Source organism: Cheilinus undulatus, linkage group 18 (assembly GCF_018320785.1).
Source record: "Cheilinus undulatus linkage group 18, ASM1832078v1, whole genome shotgun sequence".
Classification (NCBI taxonomy): domain Eukaryota; kingdom Metazoa; phylum Chordata; class Actinopteri; order Labriformes; family Labridae; genus Cheilinus; species Cheilinus undulatus.
The window spans coordinates 8,702,490-8,726,605 of NC_054882.1; the positions used below are offsets into that span (position 1 = coordinate 8,702,490).

A 24,116-nucleotide genomic window follows, 5' to 3' on the forward strand; every position below is an offset into this window, starting at 1 on the left:
AACTAGACGTTTTAAAGACCTAAGTAAACCACAAGAAGCAGTACATAGAGTTTTTTGATATTTCAGGTAAAACAGTTGATGGATAAAGGACATATCAGTCAGTTCCGGTCATAAAGTGCAGACCCACGACATTTACATGTTTCACAGTTGACAGATTCCTCCAGCAAACATCATTTACATATCAGACAGTAAGCAGGAAAATGAGGAGGTTATTATTTCCATAACACAGGCTAGCCTACTGCTGGAATAGTGAGGAAATATAAAGGTATTTGAAGAAGATACTCTTTATCAGTCCCTCACGGGGGAATTAAATGTGTGCCCAAACAGGACCTATATGCAGAAATGGAAAGATGTGAGGTTGCACCTCTCCTGCCACCAGACCAGTTTCCTTACTTGGTTCAACCAGGACTTGAACTGGCAACTCTCTACTTTCAAGGCCAAGTCCTGACACACTGAGCGACTTCTTCCCACAGTTCTAAGTTGTGTTTTTAACATTCTTCAGACGTGGGAAGTCAGTGATTGGTCATCCTGATGTCTCACAATCATGCCTGAGGTTTGACTCAGAAGAAAAACTTGTCAGTATGTGCTCTCTTCTCCAAAATAAACATTTTTCCTATGAAAAACAAACTGCTGCCAACCTTATAAATTACAAAAGATGGCACTAGTTTGATGTGATTACTGATACTCAGGTTAAATCAATTCTATTCCCTGAAACAACAACCATTCAGGTCTAGTGCCTTTTATAATTATTTCAACAATAAGATCCATTATCTGTGAAAGATCTGTCTGTTCTTTGGCTCAGCCCAGTCACACCAATACGATATTACCAGAGGCGCAAAGAAAAATTTCCATGGCAGCGATAATAACCATCACTTGCACCAATAATTACCAGTAATTTCACCAATCTGGCTCAAAGGATGATACGTGTGGTAGTTTTGGCATTAGAGGGGTAAAGAGATGACTGAAACGCTTCTGAATGTGGCTGCTGATTGTATCAGGGAGTGGCTGTGTGAAGGAGATAATTAGGGTGATAAACACACTAGACATTTAACTGGTAATGCTTTATAGATAGTTCTGCTTTCTGATTAAAATGTGAACATCACACAGTTATAAGATACTTCTGACATTTGGTGTCAAAGGCTGTAGAAAGATTGTGTCATTACCCTGTGATTTCTATCAGTGAGTGCATAAACTAAAGTCTGAAAAACATGGCATAAAAAAACCTTAATGTGTGTATATCTTTACCGGATCCCCAAAATACTTACATTTCCCTGATGTGGTAAAGTTAATAAAATAAATCATTCTCAAACTTTTCTGTAAGCTTGAAAAATAGGTCTGATTCTTGGGGTGATGTGGACAGACAGGGGGCACATATTTTTGCTCGGAAAGCCTGAAAAAATGTATTTTGCATAATATGTGACCTTTAAGCCCCAGAAGTCCAGTTTATTTGACAAGTGTCAGTTCTGAGAACCATGCTCAGACAGGGTTCACTTCCTTGGCCCTGGCACAGATGGAACAGGTGTGCATCTGCACAGTACACTTACTCATGCATGAGCATAGGTATGCAATGCGCATGTGAAATATAACCCATACATCTATATAATCATTTCTAACACTAGTGGAGTGATATCCAATCATAACGACTCAAAATAAGCCACAGAGTGAGTAAAGTTACTGTCTTGTTGTCAGACTATTTCTCCACTGAGGGGACTTTGTGAGTCCAAGTCTTGTAAACTGTATGTGTCATATGATGGCGGATAAAACATCTGCTAAATGGCATTGCATCTGTGCTCAGGACAGGTTGGGCTTGGAGCAATTTCAGTGCAGATCAGGAGGGACTGGAGAGGGGGAGACAAGTGTGCCTAAGCACGCTACGAGGTGAATAGTCCTAGTGTGAATATGAAAGCTACAAACAACACTGTAACAACCTGCTGACAGACACTGAGCTCTGCAGTGTACCAAATAAAAATATGAATCTTTGTTATGGAGGTTATATTTTTAAATCAATAAATTCTACTGTTAAATATCAAGCAAATAACAATTTCCAAATATTGCCAAAAGTTTCCTTTCTGCTGAAGCCATTGCTATGCTCATAATACCATGAATCCCTGGTCACAGCTGATGCAGCTCTAAGGTGAAAGAGTTTTTCTGTCATCAGCTGCATGTTCTGTCAAGCTCCCCTCTTTTTTACTTGTCGGGATAGAGTGGCAGAGTCTCACTCCCATGATCCTGTTGTGACCTAGACATCATATTTTGATAGTGTTTTGTTGAAAGCTCCCTGGCATCTGATTAACAATCTGTGTGTTACAATAAAACTACAAATACAAAAGCTTAAAAGCACCCCATGACAGGCAAATCTAGAAGCATAAAAGGGAAAGTAAAAGTACTGACTCTGCAGAATAAAGGCCTCTGTGGCCTTTATATGTGACATTACATTTCTAACTGATAGATCAGTCTGTAAGTTTTAAAGCAGCTCATCTTCTCCTTAGTTTTGAACAGTCGTGTCTTACATAATCGCTGAGGCCCTCCCAGAAGGTCATATGATATATCTGCTAAACAAATTTGTGTGTGTTTTTTAAACTTTTGTCTATAATTGTGGTTTTAGCTTTGAGAGATTGTGAAATGGTTCTTCTTTGGACCTTTTAACAGTTTCTTAAACAGAACCATCTGAAAAGTTGAGAGGGAAAATCCCTGTTTAGTAGCATAACGGCTCAAAGACATCTGAAACATAGCAAAGGGCTCCAAAAAGTCGCTGCTTTTTCTAAACAAGCCTCCTTTTAAACAATGTATCGTATTGTATGAGCCTTTTTAATGAGAAATCTTAATCTGATGAAAGGAACATGTAATTATATCAGTCAAAGTTTAAATACAATGTGGTTAGAAGTATAATAGATTGATGGAAGATGTTTGGAATAGGAGTATTAAGCAGTATAAAATGTAATAAGGATAACCCTACATATACCACATGTGAAGAGCTATTCAAGATTCTTTCTAGTTGTTAATATCTTAACCCAAAATGTTTAAGAACATGATTTTTTACACTTTTCATGGCAAAGATATACAGCTAGTGCAATGTTGACCTTTAAAAAACCAAGACAGGTTAGCAAACAAATAAATTTTATAGTTTTATATACAAAAATGTTCCTTTTTTCAAGATATAGTTACTTCGGGAAAAAATTAAACTATCACAAATAGCAAGCATGTGAAGGTATCCCAAAGTTTCCATTTTTTTTTTACAATTAGAAAAGGTGAAGGCATTCAAGAGTTGCCAAGGTAGTAGTACAGTGTTGACAGTGTGAAGGTCCCCAAATGATACCATGGCATTTGTAAAAATTAGACAATGTAAAGGAATCACAAAGTGTGTAATTGTACAATTAGACATCTGAAGATACTAGAAGTTGCCTAAGGAGTTGGCAATTGTGACAATGTAAGGGGAATCCAAATGTTGCCATGGTTTTGGTACAATTAGAGAATGAGAATGAACCCAAAAGTTGTCAAATTAGAAAATGTAAAGGCACCCTGGAGCTATCAAAATGTTTGAACAGTTTGATAATGTAAAGGTGCCCAAAACTTGCCAAATTAAACAATGTGAAGGTACCGAAAAGCTATCAGGGTACATGTACAACTCAGACAATGTGAAGGTACCCAAAAGTTTCAAAGTTTTTCAAAAAAGTATACAATGAAAGGTAGTCAAAGTTGCCAAGGTTTTTTTTTTTTTTTACAATTAGCCAATGTGAGGGTACCAAAGGTTGCACAGGTATCTGTTCAATTAGAGGGTCCAGAAGGTTTATAAGGTAGTTGTATAATTTCCACAGTGTCACATTACCCTAAAGTTGCCAAGATTTTTGTAAAACTTTTTGAACGATTTGAAGGTGCCTAAAAGCTGTCAAATTTGTGCAGGCACCAGAAACTTGCCATGGAATTTTTTTCAGTTTTGACAGTGTGAAAGTACCCAAAAAATGCCAGATTAAACAATGTGGGGGTTCTGAAAGGTTGCTTAGGCATTTGTAAAAACAGACAACATTTAGGTGCCAAAGAGTTGACAAAATATTCATACAATAAGACAATATGAAGTTATTAAAAGTTGCAGAGGTATTTGTACATGAGATCATCTGAAGGTACCCAAAGTTGCCGATTTAGAGAATGTGAAAGTACCCCTAAATTTGCTAAGGTATGTGTACAGTTAGACAATGTGAAGTTACCCAAAAGCTGCCAAACTGAACAATGTGAAGGTATCAAAAGGCTTGTAAGATATATGGTTTGGATGATGTGAAGGTACCCAAAGTTTCCAAGGGTTTTTACGACTAGAAAATTTTAAGGTACCAAAAAATTGTCACATTTTTGCAGGTTCCCAAAGTTGCCAAGGCTTTTTTACAATTTTGACAGTGTGAAGGTTCCCCAAATCGCCTAATTAAACAATATGAAAGTATTAAACAATATGAAATTACTGGAAGTTATTTGTAAAATTAGATAATGTAATGGTACCCCAAGTTTTCAAGGGCTGTTTTTACAATTACACACTGTGATGTTACCTTAAGTTGCCTAAGTGGTTGTACAATTTGACAGTATGACAGTACACAAATTAAACAGGCTTAAGGTACCAAAAGTTTTCCAATTAAAACGTGATGATACAGAAAATGCTATGGTATTTGTATAATTTAGACAATGTGAATGTACCCTATAGTTGACAAGTTATTTTTTCAACTGTACAACATGAAGGTACCAACAAGTTGCCCACTTGTTTTCACACTGAGTGGCTGTGAAGATGCTGTAAGTTGCCCGGGTAGTTGTATAATTTCGACACTGTGAATGTACCCCAAAGTTGTCCAGGTGTTTTTTTTTATTAAATGATGTGAGGATCTCAAAAAGCGGACAAGGATTTTGTACACAAAAGTCCCCAACATACATCACTTTTGAATCTACAAAGCATTATTATTCATTGCTTATTTTTATTGATATATCTATGTGTGTTGTTTAACTTGCCTTGTTGTGTGACCTTGAGAGCTGTGAAAGGTGCTTATAAATATGTACTATTATCATTAACAATATGAATGAGTTTGCTTGGTATGTAAGTGTAATCAAAACAAGAAATTACCCTATATTTGATACCGAGGACTTTTTGTGGTTTTGTCATCAAAAGAGGAACTGATGTCTTTTGACTTTGCTATTATTGTATCCAAGTCTGAAACTCTGGTATCAATACAGTGTCAGTAATTGATGGGCAGCTTCAATAACTCTTGATATCAGTCGCTTTACAATGATAAAATCTTTTTCATGAACGCTTTTATTGAAAAACCTTTAAAAACCAGATCTGTTTCATGAGACAGGCCCCTGGGAACAGAGTATTGGATAATCTAGGGAGTAATTTTTCCAGTGTAACAAATATTTTCTTCAAATATCATCAATATCATCATATCAATATCATCTGTTGAGTGTTTTATTACCAGCTGCTGCCAGAGTGACTTTTCATAATCCAAGTTAGAATCAAAGGTTGGTTTAGTTTCTATATCATGCACATGTTTAAGCCATAGTGGATGTAAAATATCTGTTGAGGTGATGGAAATGATCAAAAGTTGACTAATGGAACATGTGCCCTTGTGTAAAAAGCAGGAAACAAATTGCAGAGCTGTTTAAAGTTTTCTAGTCTTATATTACCAGCAAGATAATCTGGGTATTGAATATCAGGAACTTATTTTAAGACTTAAAAATGTAAAAAATAAAAATAATCAAACTGTTTTTAATAATTTGTTCAGTGTTTGTACATCATGTTGTGAGATATTCATTCTAAAAAAGTGGGCATAAACTTAACAGAAGTATTGTGTGTTTAATGTTTCACATATAAGTAATTATTCTGACAGTTAAATGTATTTCAGAGCATTGTTGTCATGGTTGATCTCTTGTGTTGTTTTGTTCATGTGATTCTGTGTGTTGATATTGTTGTTTTTGTGTTGGAGAGGTGTGGTTGTCCCTCTCTGTCTCTTTCTACAGACTGGCTAGTGAGGGCAGGAGCACTGGGAATTTATGGCTGCAGCTGGTTGGCAATCAAGATCTTCTTTTAATCATCTTGTGTGGTAGCCAGGCTCCTCTCTACCTCTAAATCTGTTACTATTGTAAGTTATTTTTTCCAGTTTTTTGCCTTGTGTAACTTTTATACGTCTTTTGCAGTGCCTCCATCTCACTGTCAGTGCTTCTGCACACCTCCAGCTATACTCACCTTCTTTTGCACAATTGCTCTTGTGAAACTCCTCTAACTTTTTCTGCTCCTGATCCTAATTGACATATTATTTCTTTAATGCTAGAAAACTGTGTCTAATACTACCCCCCATAAAAACTCATTTGATGTTCATCCCTTTACATGTAGAGAGGTAGCAGAAAGAGAACTACCTGTTTAGAGTAAAATCAAGCTCTGCACTAAGCAAAAAACATTTCTATATAGAGAAAAATTTGTTCCGATGGGAAACATCTCTGTATGGAATGAAAAACAGCTGGATACTGTATGAAAACAGCTCTGAAATGATTATATATAGCACTGTATTAAGTAAAAAAATGTTCTGTAATAAGTAAACTATGCCCTGTATTACTCTGCATTGAGTGCAATTGCGGCAGAGTTGTTAAAATAATGAAAAAATGACTGTGAGAAGAATAAATTTTACTCTCTATAGACTATGGCCAAATAAATACAATTTTATTCGTTCTGAGTAAAATTTACTCAGGTAAATTTATTTCATGAAAAATTACCAAGCAACTCCTTTATAATGTCTAAATTTGTAAAACAAGTTTAAAACATTGCGAGTTTGCCTGCAATTTCTGGTGATCAAAAACAAAACAAAAAAATACCCAATGTTGGTTTGCTGGGATTTATTTTTGTTTCTTTGGTATCTAAACATATTTCGCTATTATCCTAAGTTTAGTATTCTATGGTGGTGCCAACATCATCAGGAGCAGAGGAAAGCAGGGAGAAATCATTAGAGAGGAATCCCAGGCATATGGCTGGCTTTTGTCGGCTCCCCTCCCCCCCCTTCCTTCCCTCCTGCCGTCCTCTCGCTCCGCAGCAGCAGCAGGACAGAGGTAGTTCAGTTTTTGAAGCCGTGGCATGAATGATCTCATCTGAACCTGATCTCCGCTTTCCCTGCCGTCGATCCTATGACCGAGACGGGAATAAAATAACACAAACACGAGGTGAGTACGGCTACACAACCACCTGGCGATAGTAACCCGGTACCCTGGTGACCGTTTGTTGTTTTTAGAAACTTAACAGCCCAGCCGCGGTGAAAACTCTTGTTTTTGGGTAGAAAGGAGGAAGAACCGCGGAGGATGTGTGGGTGGGCGCTTTGGGCTAATTAGCTTGCTAGCGTTCATATTCCGTGAATAAGAGGAAATTGCCTAAAAAGGCCATTGTGAGATGTCAGCCAAGTGTTTTCTAACGTTACGGTGGCATCGTTTTTCCGTTTCACCGAACATATTAGCCCAGTTAGCTAGCTGGGAGCTCACAACCGTCAAGTCTGATATTTAGCATAGCTAGCCGGCTAGCTGTTAGCTACTAGCGCAAAATGGCCTCATTGTCGCTCGGTAGTTCTGATGCTGTAAAGACAAAGCATGCGGCAGTCACGGCCAACAGCCTCGAGCCGCTCTGTACAGCTACCACAACGGCCTAAATGACGACTGATAGTGCCTAAATCATGATTAAAGAGGGGAGATTAGGAAAAATATTGCCGCCGTGTTGTAGGTTTATTTATTCATTTAGTAAGACGTGCTGTGAAAGTGCTGGTTCTCACTGTGCAGTGGGGGATGGGTCATGCTAGGAGCCATTGACGTAAAGCGAGGCTGCATTTTGTTTGGCTTGTAGCTCCTAGCATTAAACAAAACAACAGCTCAATTTGGTAGTAATGTTTACCTAACAATATAATTACTAGCACTGTCTGACCTACATTATAATTTGTTATATTAGTGTCTGGCTTTAGTACTACATGTCTAATTTTTATGCAAGTGATTACTCATTTCCTGATATCCACCAGACAAGTTTTTGATCATCATATGTGTCAGCATTTTCATGTTAAATCTTGTCAAAACAGTGTGGCTAAATTCCTCGCATGGCCTTAAATTAAGATTGTAACAGGATTGTGCAGGTTCAAATAAAAGCTATGATGTGATTTTGTTGTACTGGAAATTAACCAACCCCCACCAGGACTTTGACGATAGCAGAATTAAAACTTTGATGAAAGTATAAATAAAAATCCATTGGTACTGATACCATTCCCATATAACAGCTAAAAATATATAGAAGTTTTAAGGGCCTCAATTTTTTTATTTCCCCAAAATTGCAAGCAACTCCTGCATATTGCTGTAAAATATGCTTTAAAATGTTTTCAACATATGTGAGCACTTTGGATAGTATAGAGGAATTTGCTTAAGATACTTGATGGACGCATCTCCTTTGAACACACTTGACTACTAAAGCTTTGGTTATTTTCAGTAAAGATTACTTAACCTGAGAGATTGAAACCTTTCATCCAAAGCGTTAGTTTAAAGGTTTAAAAATGTAGAAAATCAATCTTGCTGTAATCAAGCATCTGAGCAGACAAAATGTCCCAAAATCAATATTAATCTATAATGTACTTAGCAGTGTTGAGAGTTGGGGCACCAACTACACCTTCATTATGCACAATTACACTCTTTTTTTACTTATTTATTTTTTTTATATTGATGCTTGGTGTTGCATTGGTGCATTTTAACATGTCAGTATTTAAAATTCATTCTGACCAATATCAATACTGATTAAATATATATTTGTGTGTGTGTGTAAATCTCATCTGTTAAGTTAAGCTATTAAATTTAAGGATGAACAAATTTTAGCTAATGTAGGCCTGTTGATCCCACCTAAAACTCCACAAACTTGTACATATTTATATTATTAACATACGGTAAATAAATTGTAAATATTGGCAGAAATGTTCATCATAACTGTCGATACCAAAAATAACCTTTTAAGCTGATGATACCAACATCATGCCAATAATATTGTTTGTCCCTATTTGATTGTGTTTACGGAATTATCAGTGTTAAATATTTGTGTTATAATGAAGACATTTTGTCCAGTAGAAACCTGATATATGCCAACTGTAAGTTGTTGATCTAAGAGCTTAAATGAAATTCTTCCCTAATCTATGACAATTAGTGTTAATTTTGGAAGCTATTTTTAATTTTAGTCTTAGTTTTAGTCTTTAAATGAAATGCATTTTAGTTTTAGTCACACATTAGTTTTAGTTGAAGAAAACTCAAAAACATTTTAGTCTAGTTTTAGTCCATAAAAAGCCCTCATATTTTAGTGTTTACTTTTAGTCCAAGCATTTATTTTCTTGCCTGGCACCGAGCCATGGTAGTGTGTTCTATGCCCTCTGCCAAACCTGGGGTCCCTGCTTTCTACAGCTGAGAGGCAGAATAGCTACAGATCCATTGGTTTTTGACAGATTTACTAACAGTTGAGCATTATCACAAATTCTGAATGTCTGGCGAAAACTACATAACATTTTAGTCTAGTTTTAGTCATCTTGACGACAACTAAACTTAGTTTTTGTCAGTGTTAGTCATCACAGATCTATTTTTTTTGTCTTAGTCTAGTTGTAGTCATGGAAAAAAGGCTGTGGCCGAATAGTTTTAGTCATACATACAAACTACATAACATTTTAGTCTAGTTTTAGTCATCTTGAAGACAACTAAACTTAGTTTTTGTCAGTTTTAGTCATCACAGATCTATTATTTTTTTTGTCTTAGTCTAGTTTTAGTCATGGAAAAAAGGCTGTGGCCGAATAGTTTTAGTCATACATACAAACTACATAACATTTTAGTCTAGTTTTAGTCATCTTGAAGACAACTAAACTTAGTTTTTGTCAGTTTTAGTCATCACAGATCTATTTTTTTTTTTGTCTTAGTCTAGTTTTAGTCATGGAAAAAAGGCTGTCGCCGAATAGTTTTAGTCGACGAAATTTAATTTAAATCGGATAAGCCCCCCCCCCCCCAAATTGCTACCTTTGATTGTTCAATGCATGTCTGTCCACTACATTTACAAAATCAGAAATATATAAATAAATAATACAGAAATATAAAAAAAAAACACAAATAAGATGTTTGCAATTTTATTTCAGATTGATGTAGGGCTGAACGATATAATAATTTAAAATGTGCAGTACCGTTTTTCAGTATTGTTAAAATGCTAAATTTGGCTAAAGAAAAGCTATTAGCTGCATATTAGCTGTTACACAGTTTCTACATCCAACAGCTATTCTTCATGTTTTAACAATAGTTGTTTGCAGCATGTCGCTCCTTAATCATTTTTAAACCAATCTTTTTTTTTCCTCAACTAAATCCACTTAATTGGCTTTAAAGAATCTAACAGTATCTAAAAGCTAGGTTCAGCTCCTTTTGACTGCAGGAAAATTGTGCTCAAGCATAACAGTGAAATGTACAGATGCAGACTTATCAAACAAGGCATGGCTACATTAAAAGTATTTTTCACTTGTGTTAAATTCAAGACTTTTGTGATGTGTTTATTATGAATGCTCAAAATTTCAATTATTGAACAGCCCTATATTCATGGTATCCACATCTGTATTACATTCCACTTACATTTACCTAGATTTAACTCAAAAATGCTGAACAATCAGGTGATCAAGAACAGTTGATCAAAACGAAATGTACAATGTCATGTACAATGTACAATGTTTTTAATTCTCTGCAGTCTGCTTTCTCTCAGGTTGTAGGTCTTCCTGGTTGTAATTTAATTTTTCTACCTTTCTTTTTATTGTCATTTTTCCTTTAAGGAGCTAGTTCTCTCTAGTGTCTCTTGTTTAACAGGGGCCAGCAAAAATGCACTACACAAGAAGACAACATATGTCCATGATTGTTTTCTCACTGTTTTGTATTTTAGATCTCCTGGCACCTTCTTAAATGACTTTCTTTTCTCACTCTGTCCACTGTCAGGAATCGGAAATGTTTTTTCTGTAAGCAAGTGAGGACTAACATAACTTATGCTCTTACGTAATCTTGTGCACATCAGATACTCAATTTGGATGTCATGGATAAAAACTTCTAAAGACTTGGTGCTGATCTGATCAATCGGACAGTCATAATCCCATCATTCACTCTGATGTCAGGTTTTTATGTGTGTAAAGAAGCAGTGCCACGCCCTCTGTTAAAAGGTGACGTAAAAAGGATTGTGCAATCAATTACTAATTAGTGATCAGTCAATTTATTGAGTGTTTGCTTAAGTGTTGATTGAATGCAAAATGCTGACTTATTTGCTTTTTGTCATTCTAGTTTTTGGATGTCAATATAACACAGCACCCAAGAGTTGTACAATGTGTTACCTGTATGTAATGTGCATTGATTATAGAGCTTCAGTTTTGCCTGGCACCACAAAATTACTAAAAAAGAACAAAACTCTGCTTTTTGGCTGCAGAAATGAATTTTAACAGCAACAAGAAAGTGGGCTTTTTGCAAAATGTTGATTCTTTGCTGTTTGTATTCTGTAACCTCCAATCCTGCTTTTACATTCAGACATATCAGTACTTTTTTTTGTACTCCTGTTTTTATTTTTTGTGATAAATTTGTTAAAAATGTCTCACAAGTAGAAACTCAAACCAAGTGGAATAATTCACCCCAACACCCTGCCCACAGGTTTTACACAGAGGAGACACAGCCGGACACTGCATACTATTTTTTCTGTCTGATGGAAAATTAAATGCCACAGGCTGCTGTGCAGCGCTCAGCCTCCTATTTATGTGCATCCCATCTATTTTGGGGAGTCAGAGGGACTTTAATGTTGGCAGGAGTCTTGTTTTGTTCCTGTAAGACATCTGTGTTCCACTCGGTGTGTAATAAGGAAGTTGACTCTCCTTTCTCCCCCCTCCCCTCAGTGAACAGAAAGTGAAAATCTTGTTCTACTAGTTTTTGAAGCGTGTCGTGTGTAGACCTGGAAACCTGATCTCCCTTGTAAATATTAGTTGTTCATGGTGGTAAATTTGTATTGTGAATATTGTAAATGATGTTTTTTCTACATTCTTCTCACTTTTACCCCTTAAAAGCACCCTTTATTGATTAGGATATTTTCTTGATCACAGGTGGAAGAGGGGAAGAATTTAAGTGCACTGATCATGTAACTTGAGTGCTGTTTTTTTGTTTTCTGACAAAGGTCTCTCTAGTCTGTGCTTACTTTGATGCAGCGTCGGCTTTTAGTTGGTAACCATGCTATTTTCGGTGGCTCAGTGGTCTGTTAAAAGTGTGGTTGTTCCGCCCAGCAGGAGTCTTGCCTCAGACTGGCCTAAAATGGGCAGAAATGGTGCTGAACAAAAGCTGCTTGTCGCTCGTACAAAAGTACTTGAAGCGTTGCAGCCCGGACCAAGCTGCATTGCTATTGCCTGTGCCTCTCAACAGGAAAGGTATAGCAAACTTTAAGAAAAACCTACAACAAACAATTCACTGTTTACTGTAGTTCATAAAGACATTAAACCTGTAGAGCTAATAGATAAAGTCACAGCTGCTGTTGAGCAGATTGTAGCCCTAGCTACAGATGTTCATACACATATACTACACCACATAGCCACATTACACCATACATCATTAAGTACATGGCACTTATTCTTTTCATTACCTTAAATAAGTGAAATTAAGAACTGTAGGCATGTTGTGTGTTTGTCAATGTGATAAATTAGTTGATGCTCACTTAAAGTTTTGCCGTCAGATGTCTAACTGTCTTTCTGTCTCCTCGCCATCACCACAGAGAGACAACATGTTCCCGAAGGGCACCAAGCGCAAGTTCTCAGACTCCGGAGAGGAGCCAGTCTCAAGTGGTGACCAGCTCCCTGCAGCGTCATCTGTGGCGGCCAGGACGCTGTCCTCGTCCTATAGCCTGCAGCGGCAGTCTCTACTAGACATGTCACTGATCAAGCTGCAGCTCTGCCACATGCTGGTGGAGCCGAACCTGTGTCGCTCGGTGCTCATTGCCAACACTGTGCGGCAGATCCAGGAAGAGATGACCCAGGATGGCACCTGGCAGATAATGACCCAGGCCCTTGCAGCCGCCCAGTGTCCAGCAGACCGCCTGGTAGCCACAGAGGTGCTGTGTCGGCAGACGGACCCAGCAGCTCAGGCCAGCCAAAGTCCAAAGCCCTTCTCTGTAGTTGGTCTGGAGGAAGGTTACCACACTGAGGAGGTGGTGATGGAGGGAGACGTGGAGACAGAGGTAACTATGTCCACTTTGTCGTCCGTTTCCCCGCAGCTGTCCTCCGCCTCTTACCTGGCAGGTCCCTTCGGCATGGGACCCTGCTGGGAGGAGGAAGAGGAAGATGGTGACTGCGAGGAGGACGAAGAGGAGGACAGCGAAGAGTGTGTGTCAGAAGGAGAGGAAGTAGAGCGGGACCACCTGAGCGCAGACTCCAGGACAGGGGAGCAGGTTTTTGGGACTTTCGAGATCAAGCACCCAGCGCCGCCCCCTGACCCTGCACTCGAGGAGCTTTTTTCAGATGTGGACCCCTCCTACTATGACCTCGATACGGTGCTGACAGGCATGCAGACGGCCCCAAAGATGGGCCCTTATGATCTCCTAGAGAGCCTTTCCTCTCATGGGCCAACAGCTCTGAGCTCCAGCACGAGCTGCAGGTCAGACCTGAATGAACTGGACCACATCATGGAGATCATAGTGGGATCCTGAAACTCAGAACATTCCTCTGGCCTGTGCTGATCTCTCAGACTCTTTCCAGACTATGCACAGTTCTCAAGTGCATGTTCTGTTTGTGGTATTGTTACACACACAGATTGTTGGTTTTTCAGACAAGGTAGGAAATTAACAGCAAGCCAAGTAGATTTTGGGGTTGGCTGTATGAGGTAAAATTAGTTTTCAGTTGCTATTTCGACCTATCTTTTACTCAAAAAACATTATTGGCAGTTTTCTGGATAAAATTAATACATTTTGGCATTCACAAGCCTCTGCAGCTTGTGGGCATAGCCGTTAATTTCCTACTTTGTCAATGAAATCAGAAACCTGACTGTCTGTGAGAGGGCAAAGATAATTACCTATACCATGATGCATTCTTATTTACGTACTTTCCATGTTTACGTCTGTCATACATTCTGTCATACTAGCTCCTTCTGGACGTATCCTCTGCCATTTTGTCCATCTCTATTTATTATTACATGGACCAAGGAACAACTCGTCACACTACACGCATCAGACACCAGAACAAATTGTAAATCCAAATCTATGAATCAATGCATATTTTCCTAAAGATTTGAGCAATTATGAATGGAATATATGTATATGTACGTATGTGTATATAGAAATATATTTTTTGCATTATACAGCTGGGGGATTTTGCAAGTATCATTTGATATTATTTTTTTCCTCCCTAGCGGTTTTTAAGATTTTAATGTAGCCAGACTCGAGACAGTGTCTTCCCATGGTTTGGTATAAATGGTCGACTGTAACAGGTGTCAAGGCTGGCATCGTCTCTCTTTCTCGGCGCTGTTCTTTCATTTCTCAAAAGCTTTACGCAGGGCTGGGAAGTTACTGCCAGCAGAAAACCAAATGCTGGTTAAGATTTGTTTGCTTCTTGTAGTTTACAGTATCCAGCTGACAAGTCAAAGTAAGTTTCCTGCCCTGCTTTTCATACAGTTCTAATAACAATAACAGCTTTTTTGTAAAGCATTTGGTGAAACCACGGGGTGATAACTGCATCAAGAAGCCATATTTCTTTCTCTCATTTGTTAGCACTACAAATGAAGAAGTTTCTGTGTTAACCCAATCTAATTTATTGCTGTTTTATTTATTGTATTTATTATATCTAGGTACAGACATGTCACATTGACTTTGAAATCAAACACAAGGCCCAATGAAATTATATTTATCCAAATTTTTCCCTCTGTTATGAATGCAGTACCTATTTATTCCTTCACATTCTTTTTGTATTACTAGTAATAATATCCGGGTTACTATTCAAATCACTATGCAGCTCTGTCATACGTGTTTCAATGATTGTATAAGACTCAAATGTCCTTTAATTCTTTATGCAAACAGTTGCCTTTCTCCTAAAGATGTGGAAAATCAAATGCATTGTTCAAAATTGTTCCTTATCATGGTGATGAAGAGATTAACTCAGGCAAACAAAATGTATTGACTAAAAATACAGTATTACGACACGCTGAATACCTTACCACAACACTCCTGAAGGATGTCACTCTGGTCTGAATGGGAGCTAGAACTTCAAAGACTAATTACCGTTGTAAAATGTATGCATTTTTTTATATTAAGGAAAAACATTGTAGCATCTTTGTAAATATTTTTTATAATAAAAGGTGCAACTATTGATGGTGTGGTGGTGATTGGATCGCTTAATCTGCTTTCTTTCCTACAGAATTTTCAATTTCTTTAACTGCTTAATTGCATAAATGTATCGAGTTTTGGATTGAGGTGTATTTGAGGAATAAGAGGAACATTAAATATACACAGTTTGATGTATTTCTCATCAAAGAACAAATCCAAAATTCTAAATTGTTCTGAACTCCTTTAGATTTATATGCCCCATTTTTGTCACAACCTGTCCCAAGCCAGTTTATTACTAATGAAACATATTTTAATAAATTAATTCTTTAATGAGTCTATCAAGAGTAATGTTAACAGACTGTAACCATATTTAGATGAATTATGAAACATAAAATACAGATCTGGGGCATGTATATTTGGTATGTTTTTGTACTGTGTTTTCAGACAATAATGCAGCTCTTTGACACGGGGATAGAAGCTGTTTTAGTCTTTTAAATACAATGGGCTTTATCAGATATTAGGTTAGGTCTTTTCACTAAACATGCTGACAGTGAAAATAAAAGAATAGAAGAATACTGCTAGACTCAGTTGGTAGGTACTGGTGGTTTACATATTATAACTTTGTAATTTTTTTGAATTTTTTCATTCAGAGTGAATCAGCATGGACCTAGATGGCTCTAATTGGCAGTTTAATGGCTAAAAACTGTACAAAGAACTACTAGAGCAACACCAGGATCAGTGTTTAAACTAAAGCTGCATTTCCACTAAGCAGTCTGGCTTAGTTCAGTAAACTATTGTTGCGTTTTCGCCGTCAAAATGTTGAAAGGTACCACAATACAGCTCAAGCTGTCATACTGCTTGCCACCCTTCTGTTGGGCTACAAAGTGTACTTATCGGACACTTAAATGAGCCAGACTCGCTGCAGTCTGCTGATTGGTCAGAAAATCTTCATTTCCTGAGGAAGTGGTAGTAATGGCCGCATGATTTATACTTTGCTGAACGGCTCTTCTCCCTCATTTTGGTATAAACATGTTTTTGAAGGAAAACAGTGGTTACACTATTTATTAAAAATACACTGTGTGGCACTAGTAGATTGAAATGACAGCTCTATTTATTCAAGTTATGAGCTTTAGTGATGTGTCTTCGTGAACGAGCTGGTTCTGAGAGCTTGCTCTTTTCATGAATGAAGACAACTGTCTCATTTGAGAACAGTTTTTCAGTTTTGTTGTTAAAATGACATAAAGAAAAGACCTAATGACATTAACTAAAGAGTCATTAAGAACCATAAGATTAGCTCGTAGTACTAAGCTGAGCCAAATGGTCGGGATCACTAAAAAGAGCTGTACTTCCCATCAGTCCAAGCCAAGATGGACAGACAGTAAGATCAGGGTTTACTATACTAAATCAAACTGGTCTGCTTGGTGGAAACTCAAACAATAAAAACTAAACAATACAATAAGATGCTCTTTATTGTCCCCTTGCATCAGTGCCTATGTCCAGTTGTCTTGACAAAGGACATTAACAGATTATAAACCACTGTATTTATCTATCTATTAATGAGACCTTTGGCTAATGATTTAAAGGGTAGAATATTAAAATGCTCTTTGTAAAACAGACAGCTGCAAGTATTAACACTGAAAGGCATTTGTGGAATATAAAGTACAGTGTCTCAGTTGAAGAGTAACAAATGTCATGTAAAATCTGTCCTCAGAATGTTACTCATGCAGCCATCAGATATGTTTGTACCTTAGGTAAGTAGTTTTTTAAAAATTTGTCATAACATCAAATGCTTTTAGTAAATTAGATTTGACTCTACTGCAGTTTGTCTGCAGCAGGATCTTTGTGGTCACGTGCTCTCACATGATGAAGTCTGACCGTGAGATTCTGGATTCGATATGCAGACATTCACAATGAATCCAACAGAACAGAACTATTGTCTGTTTCAGCCCAGGACCTGTGTACAACCAGAGAAATTATGGATTTCCTATTAATAATGAATGCTAGCAGTCAGTCCACTGACAACAGCCTCTTTCTCCTCAAACAGACAGCACTAAAATGAAAAATCTCAAAGTCAAAGGTACTTGTTCGTAAAATTCTAGCTTACTCCGCATGTTGGCCTGCTGCCTAGTCTTGGTTTGCCCATAGTTAAAGATTAATGGCCTCTTGGTGGTGACTCAGCAAAAAAGCAGCCTGAGGAAAAACCGAGTCGTCAGAGAAAGAGACTATTGTGTCTTAAAAAAGCACCAACAGAGGAAAACGGTAAATATGCTGCAGAAAATCCATGCAGAGTTTCACAGAAGCACAAGAAATACAAAGTTTGAAAACATTTACTGTTGTGAGGGCATGTTCTCTCACTTCTGACATGTCTGGAACAATTTCCCTGCTCTTCATGAGGTTTGTATAACAGTGTAGTTTGTAATGCAAGAGTTTTCTGCAGTCTGAGATCTGAACTACCTGAAGAGTTTGACTAGTTCAGGGTTATAGGAACTAACAGGAATCAAATGGCCTTCACAGTTTACAGATAAGAATTTTGATCAAACCAGAAAAAGTAGAGCCTAATGACTTCAAGGTTTTTCTAACAGATTTAAGGTGCACTCAAACTAGGCCCAACTGCCCTTTACCAAGCCAGAGCACAACTGCCCCCCAGTCCCCTGCTGATTTATACTTGTATTACTCCAGGTCCTAAAGGGCCTGAGCACGGTTACCTCTAGTGCATAGGTCATAGTACAAAGGTCATCATTCTGTCACATAGATCCTATCTATGATAGCTCATCCTGTCGCTTGGATAGCTTTAGTTAACAAGAAGCATGGTCTGAGCAACAGCACAGCAGATGCTGCAACTTCACTGACTCTGTGGCTTGTTTTGCATTGCTGTGTTAAGATATGAGCCTCTAACGCTACTGGATGATGGCTGAGAGGTGCAGCTGTGTTGACTATTAGAAAATTGTCAAAATTAGACCAGCATGCATTCATTAAGATCATGGCAAAACTCTACTACAAATAACTTTTGGTATGATAAACATATATACAGGGTGGAATGTAACTAATTACTTTTACTCAAATTACTATAATCGAGTAGCTTTTTTGTGTTCTTGTCATTTTTAGAGTGTTTTTAAAAATCACTATGTTTACTTTTACTTAAGTATATTTTGAGTGAAGTATTGCACTTAATTACATTTTAAAAAGCATCGAGTACTGAGCAAAAAAATGAACACTAAAAGCCACAACAAGGAGGTCCAAACCAGTGTTAATTTTGTTGGCTTAAACTATGACTTTAAATGTTTGTTGACAGCCTTTTTTCCATGACAAAAAATAGACTAAGACTAACAAAAATAAATCCGTGATGGCTAAAACTGACAAAAACCAAGTTTAGTTTTCGTTAAGATGACTAAAACTAGACTAAAAATTAAGTTTTTGTCGGACATTCAAAATCTGTGATATTTCTCCACTTTTGGTAAATCTGTCAAAACAATGCATCTATAGCTATTCTGCCTCTCAGCTGTAAGTAGCAGGGACCTCAGGTTTGGAAGAGTGCTTATAACACACTACCATGATTTGGTACTAGATTCAGGCAAGAAAATAAATACTTGGACTAAAAGTAAAGACTAAAATGTAAGGACTTTTTATGGACTAAAACTAGAGTAAAATGTTTTTGAGTTTTCATCAACTAAAACTGGACTAAAACTAAAAATGATAGAAATGAGTAAAATAGGACTAAAGCTAAAAGACATTTTATCTAAAGACTAAAACCAAGACTAAAATTAAAAATAGCTGCCAAAATTAACACTGGTCCAAGCTTTCTGCCAACAACATGAAAACTACCAGTTGTTTGGCTTTCACAGCACATGATGGTCAGTACACACACATAGCGAGAGAATGATTCCATATTTCTTCCCAAAACAGCTGTAGGGTTGTACTTTAGGTTAGGTCACACCCGGTTGGAGGTCCAAATTTAGGGCCCGAGCACTGACCTTGGAGTGGGGACCCTATTGTATCTGTGAGTGTTCTTGTTAAGTTATTTTTCTGACACTTGCAACTTGTTTTGGGGGGCCTTGATATGCCTATAAAGTCCTCAAAAACTTCCAGAAAATTTTTCTTAAGGGGATATTTTTGTGCCTTGGTGGAATCACTCAAGTCTATTGCATAGGGGCCCAAAGTGTGACATATGGGAGAGCAACATGCATGTAAAATCAGTACACATATGTATCAGTCACTTGGGACCATCCTTTAACATGTATAGGAAACACATTACAAACAATTAAAGGTCATATTTTGGCTGTTATGGGCAACATGACTGTTGTCACATCTGAAGGATCTCCACCTACAGATTTCATCAGATTGTCTCCAGATTTGCTGTTCCTATTCTGAGCAAGATGGAGATCTAAAGTTGTGCAAACTGCGAGTTTTCACCATAGGGCAGAGCTGTGAACAAGCCCAAAAGTTGGAAACCTTTTAGTCATATTTTTTGAAGTGTGCTAGCGATTTTGATTCTATATAATTGTACTGTGCTTATGTCAATCATCACCAAACTTAACAGGGATGATCACACTTTGACTCTGAATATATTTATGCATCTTTTCATCACTCTGTCACTGCCCCCTTCTGCTAATTGGTCATTTCCCTCTTTGAATTTAGATTTTGTCCTTTAAAACACATTTAAACATTCTGCCCTCACACACCTTCTACCGTGAAAGTCCCTTGGGTATCAAAAGTAGCTACTCAGTACTCAGAGTAAATTTTAAATGACTTACTAATTTTAACCACAGTAACTGTACTTTTACTTCAGTACAATAGTCTGGTACCTTTTACACCTCTGCTTATATAGACGTATTTTGTTAGGGTTTCTTCCATGAAACAATTCAAATTGATGTTAATTCTGACAGCCGTCGATCACCTTCTGGCTCATGTGGGTCTTGGAGGGGACTCTGCCTTTCTTGGATAAAGCAAGGGAAACTCCAGGAAAAAGCCAACCAACAGATCAAAAAGCTGTTTGCATTAGATTGTAGATCAGGGCCAAAAATTCAGCTTGACTTTACCTGAGAGCATGTATGTTCTCTGCCTGGTCTGTATCTATAGCCCAATCAGAAATTATACCCGAAACTTTTGAAAAACAGCAGTAAACTGAGTTGCATTAAAGCAGACGATTAACTGAGTGATTAACTTCTTTTTCCTCTACCTGTGTGCAACTGTGTGCTGTAACCCCCGTCCCATAGGCTGGTACTGGGGCTGCTTTGTGCGGTGATTCTCAAATAGTGGGTCACAAAGCCCAGGTGGGTTCCAAGGCAAAATTTTCAACAAATAAAAGCATTGACATAATTGCAACTGAAATCAATTCTTAAATTACCATAAAATATTTTTTTTAAATGTTCATACTCTTAAAAATGTCCCGCAACTAACAAAACACAGCCAGAAGAGTCAACCCACATGGCACCTTAGTATCATTGTAAACTGTGCACAGGAAACTGTGCAGATACCTGATGCCAAAACAAGCGGAGGGGCTGGCTTTTTTAATTGTGCATTAGGACCCCACAGACCTTTTCCTTGTTATATTAATGTCAGAAACTAAGTGTTTACTTCAAAATGTTCTGTTTATGAAACAAAAATACAGAGTTAAATATCTAGAGTCTTGTGTTGTGCTTATATGGGGGTTCTGGTGGGTTCCAGAAGATTTTTGGGTTTCATATTTGGTCACAAGATACTAAGTTTGAGAAAGGCTGGTCTCCTATAAGTCACTGAAAACTGTCAATGAAAGAGAAGTCAAATATTCTACAAAATGCTTCTTATTAATGAACCTCTGCTTACATAAATATTATACAGCGTAAGAGCTTTGCTTCTTTCATGTTTTGTTTTTATGCTCTGATGTAAAATAAAGAGCAAGGAGGCACACTATTTAGAATTTTATTGTGGATCTTTTAACACACAGAGTAAAGCAAAGACCATCAACACGACAGTTTTGTAACTGATGGTCTATTTTCTGTTCAAAGGATGGTAATGGGGAAAGAAGAAGTAGAAGTGAAGCTGTGACAGCCTCAGTAGGAAGAGACGGATAAAAAAAAAAAAGTGAATGAAGAGTTTCCTTATTTGGAGTTTTCCTTCCACGTCTTTCCGGTTACACTCCCCCTCCCCTCTGAGTCATCTGTCCCTTTAAAATGGTGCGTTCAAGTGCTCGCTGCAGCTTTCTAGGCCCTCTCAAAGGTTTCGATGTGATTCGTATATGTTGCATAATATCTAAATGAATGAGTGTTGTATATTCTACCTTGGCAAAAAATATATTACAGTATATTACATTCTGACAGCTATTTCGTAATTATTTCATTAGAATCACTTTGAGCCTGTTATCAAAAAGAGAACAGTAACAGTTGTGTACTACCCATATTCTAATTTTTGATACATCAGAGTTTTAATACGCAGGGTGCTAGAGCTGATCCCAGCTGTCCCAGGTTGAGAGGCAGGGTACACCCTCGACTGGCCAGTCAGTAACAAGCAGAAAGATACACCTTTAAGATGATTTACAATCTCCAATGAAGCTAACAAGCATGGTTTCAGTTTGTTGGAGGAAGAGTCCCACATGCATGTGGAGAGCATGCCGTCCACATAGAGACACCCAGTCCAACTAGGATTCAAACCAAGCACCTTTAGCTGTGTGGTGACAGCACTAACCACTTCACAACTGTGCAGCCCTTCATAAAATACCACTAAAGAAAAAAAATAAATTTTCTTTATCTGCTCCAAAATGAGACTTCTAACCTAGAAATAGCACATATGCTTGATACTTGATAAATAGAACTCTGTACTTTTTTGTCTAAACCCAACATGATTTTAATGATTGCAAAGGCCTTCCCATCATAGAAAACTAACAGAGAGGAAGGAGATACTCAAAGTACTATTATAATGCCTAAATTCTTTAAAAAACAAACATGTTTGTTTAAGTTTTGTTTAAGCCTTTTAGGTCTTCATCAGGGCTTTTCTTTCTGCAAGCTCTAACTTAGACAGAATTAGGCTTTTAAAACAATCTAGCCATTATAACAAACAATTTAAGAGTTATTTACTTCCTTAATTCCTCTTTTAATCATGCTTAGAGTGCCCCCCCCCCATGTATACACATTTTAGCCCATGTCTTCCAGCTTTGACCACATTAAGTGACCTGTCACCACTTTTCTCTATGATTTTGGGGTCAAAATAATAATTACTTTTTACTTAAACTGTACCACCAGTGACAAAAGATTCCATTGATCTGATTTGAACAAATTTTCAAATTTCTGACAGCAGAATGATTTCAAAACCAGGATGGTTTAATTTACAGACATTAAAAGTTAAGAAAGGATGAGAATATTATCACTGATAAAATATTTTCAGGAGATTCTGTCTTACTTTTTATCTGATAAGGACATACTAAGAATGTTTTCTCTCTTTAAATAACTAAGTGGAACCATAATGAAGCTTTTTTGTAGCTTCCGTTTTCCCCTCAATCCTTTTCTAATTTTTACTTCAGTTTTTTATCTTTTTCTTTCCTATTTGATATGACACTATGAATATCCACTATCTAAATTTGCTCTTTACTTTGGTTAAAAGGGGCTGCAAAACTTCTGCTTGCATGCAAAGAATTTCCATTTCAGTAGTGAAACTCTTTCTAAAATAAACAGAGGTAGAAAGTAACAAATTAACATTAACTCCCCTTACTGTAATTGAGAGGTTTCTTGTGCACTTGTACTTTTTAAAGTCAGATAATTTTACTTTTAATTATGTATATTTTGGGAGAAGTATTATATTTTGCAGCCTTACGTATAGCATCGATTGCTGAGTGAAAACATGAAAGTTGGGCCACCTACCATACATGCCAGCTGTTTGTCTTATTTAATCACATGACTGTAGCACATAGCAGGCATAATGATTTCCCATCACGTCCTAAATTTGCCGTTGTATTGCACTTAATTATAAAGGTATTTATTGAGTAAAACAGCCTAGTTTGAGAGTCACATTCTGTTAACTTTGCACTGCACATGAAGGAAAGCTTGCATTTCAAATTATAGACTATTTAATAACAAATTTAGTACTTTTAGTAAACTTCAAACTGATTCTTTTTTACTTAAGTGGGTTACAGAACTGTGTTTTTTTTCAGATTTAGTTATATAAACACTTTATTTTAGAGAGCCCTAATTACCTAGTATTGTTGTAGTAATAAGCGTATGGTTTCATAAGGCTGCCAGAAGGCCTGCCATGACTGCCCTTCACTGTCAGGTCTGTTTGTCGGCAACATGCAACATGTGGAAGAACATTATGTTCAGTGATGAGACTTTATATATAGGGAGGATGATTCTGCCCACAGCAGTTGGATTGTAGGGTCAAAGTGTGGAGAAGACGTGGAGAACGCTATCCTGACTGCTATACGGATAGTGACATCTTTTGGCGAAGGTGGTGTGGGGGGACCCCCCCCTCACTGGAAAACTAGGCTTGTCATTATCTGAGGCAATTTAGATGCTGAGAGATGACGAGATGAGATTCTGAAACCAGTATCAATCCCATATCTCCACAATCTAAACAGAAACCTATCCTTCGAAAAGACAGTGCTTGACCCCAACGGGGTTTATCAAAGACTGCTTTGAGAATTTGGGAGTGGGGAGGATGGAATGGCCTGCCAACACTGCTGACCTCAACCCCATTTAACACGTGTGGTATCAGCTTGGGCGTTCTGTTCGTGACCAACACAACCACACTGGCTGACTTGTGATAAATGCTGGTTGAAGAAAGGGATGCCATCCCATGGTAAAGTGTGACCAGGCTGTTGTGGCTGTGTATGGTTTTT

General features: G+C 37.5%; 1 protein-coding gene across 2 annotated transcripts; it reads left to right on the forward strand.

The window, feature by feature from the left end:
* The first annotated feature begins 7,026 nt into the window (after positions 1–7,026).
* Positions 7,027–15,356, forward strand: cdca4 (cell division cycle associated 4). 2 transcript variants are annotated; one of them, XM_041812456.1, is made up of 3 exons: positions 7,027–7,179; positions 12,297–12,434; positions 12,776–15,356. In XM_041812456.1, the coding sequence occupies exon 3, from the start codon at positions 12,785–12,787 to the stop codon at positions 13,703–13,705; it is 921 nt and encodes a 306-aa protein (XP_041668390.1). In that variant the 5' UTR covers positions 7,027–7,179; positions 12,297–12,434; positions 12,776–12,784; the 3' UTR covers positions 13,706–15,356. The 2 variants fall into 2 exon arrangements, with proteins under 2 accessions (XP_041668390.1, XP_041668389.1); XM_041812455.1 differs by lacking the exon at positions 12,297–12,434 and having other exon boundaries at positions 7,028–7,179.
* Positions 15,357–24,116: the final 8,760 nt, after the last annotated feature.

Coding starts and splice junctions, on each gene's coding strand:
- cdca4 (XM_041812456.1), top strand. CDS start 12,785: ATGTTCCCGAAGGGCACCAAGCGCAAGTTCTCAGACTCCGGAGAGGAG.